This window comes from Arachis ipaensis, chromosome B04, assembly GCF_000816755.2.
Source record: "Arachis ipaensis cultivar K30076 chromosome B04, Araip1.1, whole genome shotgun sequence".
Taxonomy (NCBI): Eukaryota; Viridiplantae; Streptophyta; class Magnoliopsida; order Fabales; family Fabaceae; genus Arachis; species Arachis ipaensis.
In genome coordinates this window covers 132,297,512-132,300,547 of record NC_029788.2, presented here as the reverse complement: position 1 = coordinate 132,300,547, position 3,036 = coordinate 132,297,512, and the positions used below count along the sequence as shown (strand labels likewise).

The 3,036-nt window shown below is 33.3% G+C and overlaps 1 protein-coding gene across 2 annotated transcripts; it reads right to left on the bottom strand.

Moving 5' to 3' along the window:
- Nucleotides 551-2,715, bottom strand: LOC107635663 (dof zinc finger protein DOF3.6). Of its 2 annotated transcripts, none has more exons than XM_021122255.1 (2): nucleotides 2,439-2,715; nucleotides 551-2,165 (listed from the first exon to the last, which is right to left on the bottom strand). In XM_021122255.1, the coding sequence occupies exons 1-2, from the start codon at nucleotides 2,490-2,492 to the stop codon at nucleotides 975-977; spliced, it is 1,245 nt and encodes a 414-aa protein (XP_020977914.1). In that variant the 5' UTR covers nucleotides 2,493-2,715; the 3' UTR covers nucleotides 551-974. The 2 variants fall into 2 exon arrangements, with proteins under 2 accessions (XP_020977914.1, XP_016194690.1); XM_016339204.2 differs by having other exon boundaries at nucleotides 551-2,162; nucleotides 2,439-2,714.

Genomic DNA, 3,036 nt, shown 5'->3' with positions numbered 1-3,036 from the left:
TGTCCTTTTTTTCCTTTGAAGCTTTTTAATTAATTAATCAATAATTGAATTAGAGTCTGTTAAAGCATGAATACAAAGAAATGAAGAATCTCACATGTTTAATTCTTTAAAAAATCGGTTGCCACTATTCAATTAGCCCTTAAATTATGATTTTTTTTTTTAAATAAAGAGTTAGTAGAACACATTTTTTCTTAATTTGTGCTTATAAATCTCTAAACAAAGGGTAAAAATAACTATAAGCTAAGTACAAAATGAATAATGTATGTAACATGTATATTTAACTAAAAGAAAGGAAAAAAAAAGCACATTAATAATACAATTGTCATGTGTACACCAAAATCAATCATCAAAATTATTTATTGGTATAAAATAAAAGATAATACTACACATTTAAGTTTTTTTATGAATTAATTATAATCAAGTTAAACAATAAGACTTGAAATAATACTAGGCATAACTGATTTTTGTTATGTTAGACCAATTTAATTAAATTTAATAAATAAAAAAATTTGAATAATAATAATAATAATAATAATAATAATAATAATAATAATCTCATAACATGTTCATAATATTGCTCTACAACAACAACAACTAACAACAACAACAAAATATTAATAATAATGACACCCATACTTTGATGATGGGAAATTAAAGAAAAATAACTCCAAGACTTGCTTACCATTTTTTCATGCATCTTGGGGAGTACCAATGCTAAAAACTGTGTTTCTGATGATCCTTCTTCGTTCCTTTCCATCCCTATCCATGTAAGACTCAAAGAGGGTATATATGTAGAATTCCCATTCCTCAGTTAGCAAAGTGGCTGGTGATTGATGATATTGATTTCTAGCTCTTATATTTTATACTTTTGGACAATAATTTCTATGATGATCACAAAACCAAAAAAAAAAATTAATAATTCTAAAAGCACACAATAATTAAATGTACTCCAAAAACATGCAAGTATTTCTCTGTCACAATAACTGATTTGTCGGGGAAGCGAAACTAGGAGCTTCATTCCATGCATTAACATTGCCACTTCCACCATTACTACTACTCCAAAATAGATCATTGCTACCCAAAACATTATTCTTAGAAAATAAACTCAACCCTCCTTGATTATTATTTTTACTATTATTATTCTCTTCCATTTTCACCGAATTATTGTTAACCTGATGATGAGGTATCATTCCACCAACAACGACAACACCAGAATCATCAGCCATTGTCTTATTAATGTTACTATTACTAGAACAACGAAACCTACCTCCATGATGGTCCCTCACATATTCACCATTTTCTTGATCAAATTGATGAAACAAACCGATTTGTGGCGGTTGCGGTTGTGGTTGTGGCGGTTCCAAATTACTCAAGAAATTAGGAAACTGTTGCAAACTTGGTAGCCTCCATTGCTGTAACACAGAACCACCATTGTTATTGTTATTAGCTCCAATTTGAAACTCGCCATCACTACCTGTGTTGCCACCATTTCTAACCAACAAAGAAGATGGAGGAGGGTTTGGGCCAAAAAGAAGTGATGATGCATGATCACTACTATAGTGATGCAAAGTTGTTGTTGGCAAGAACGGAAATTGATGATGATGATGATGGGTTGGTGGTGGAGTTTGCATATGATTCATCACATTCAGATCATTGTTGTTGTTGTTGCTGTTACTATTATTGCGGCCACTGGAAGAAGAGTTGCCACTTGCGGAGCTAGAACCTCCAACTGCACCACCATGCAGATTAAGATGATGATGATGATGATCAGGTTTCAAAGGAGACCTAGATCTGTTGGTGTTGGAGTTTGTTGTTCCTTTGCTTCTCTTGTTCCTTCTGCATCCGCCGCCAACCGGAACATTCCTCAGTGCGCCGCCTCTCGTCCAGTACCGGCGGCAAGTCTTGCAGAAGTGGCGAGGCTGCGAGAGGCTGTAGTTGTTGTAGTAACAGAACTTGGTGTTCGTGGATTCGCACCTCGGACACTTGAGTGATACATCTGGTTGATGTATCTTTGCCAGCCTGGCTCTATCCGCCATTGATCCTGGACGAATAGAGCCCTGGTAGCCACCACCTCCAACGACTACTGCAGTCGTTGGAGGTGGTGGCTGTAAAATTGGCGGAACTGGAAGATTTTGAGAGCCAATTCCTAATTGCTGATTACCCTGCTATATATTTTTCAAATTTTTTTATAAGTACATGATGATAATATTAATAAAAAAATAAATAATTAGAGATAAAACAAATATACATGGGTATATTCAAGGAAAAAAAAAGAAAAGTAAAGATTGATAAAGTATGTAAAGAATATCTGTTTGCTTTTGATTAATTTTGTTCTTGTAGCTTTATTGATGAATAAGCTAAAGAAAAAGCAAGGACCTAAAAAATAAAAGAATTAAAAGAAATAATTATGGAAGAGAATGAAAGAATTTAATCCTTGCCTGTTGTGACCAGTTGGGTGGATCAAGATAGATTGGAAGAGAAGGGAAGACCATGGCTCCTACTACTCTTAATTAGAGAGAGAGAAAGAAAAAGAGAGAGAGAGCTTTCTCTTTTGTAAAAGTTTGATGGGTTCTTTGGAGTGGTGAGTGTGTATTTGGGTGGAGAATCACATCAACAAACATACATGAGAGAGTTGCAGAAAGAAAGAAAGAGATCACAAACAAGTAGGAGAGGAAAAAAAAAAAAAGAAAAAGATAAAGGAGGCTTAGCCTTGTGGGGGTATAGTGGTAGTTTATGTTTATTTATTTTTGTTCTTTAACTTGTTTTTCCTCTTCTTCTCTCTTTCTTTCCTCCACGCTCTCCTCTTTTTGTTTTTATTAAAATTTGTGGGATTATTAATTGAAGGGCACTGAATGAATTTCTTATTCTGTAAGCATCTTTATCATCTTCTCTACTTTTACTGTGGCATCAACATTATTAAATAAAATACTTTATTTACTCTCATGCATGATATTAATTATGTTAAGAAAGAGAGAAGCCCTAGCCCTAGTTTATATATTATATATTGAAAGCAATGAAATTTATTAAAATTATAAT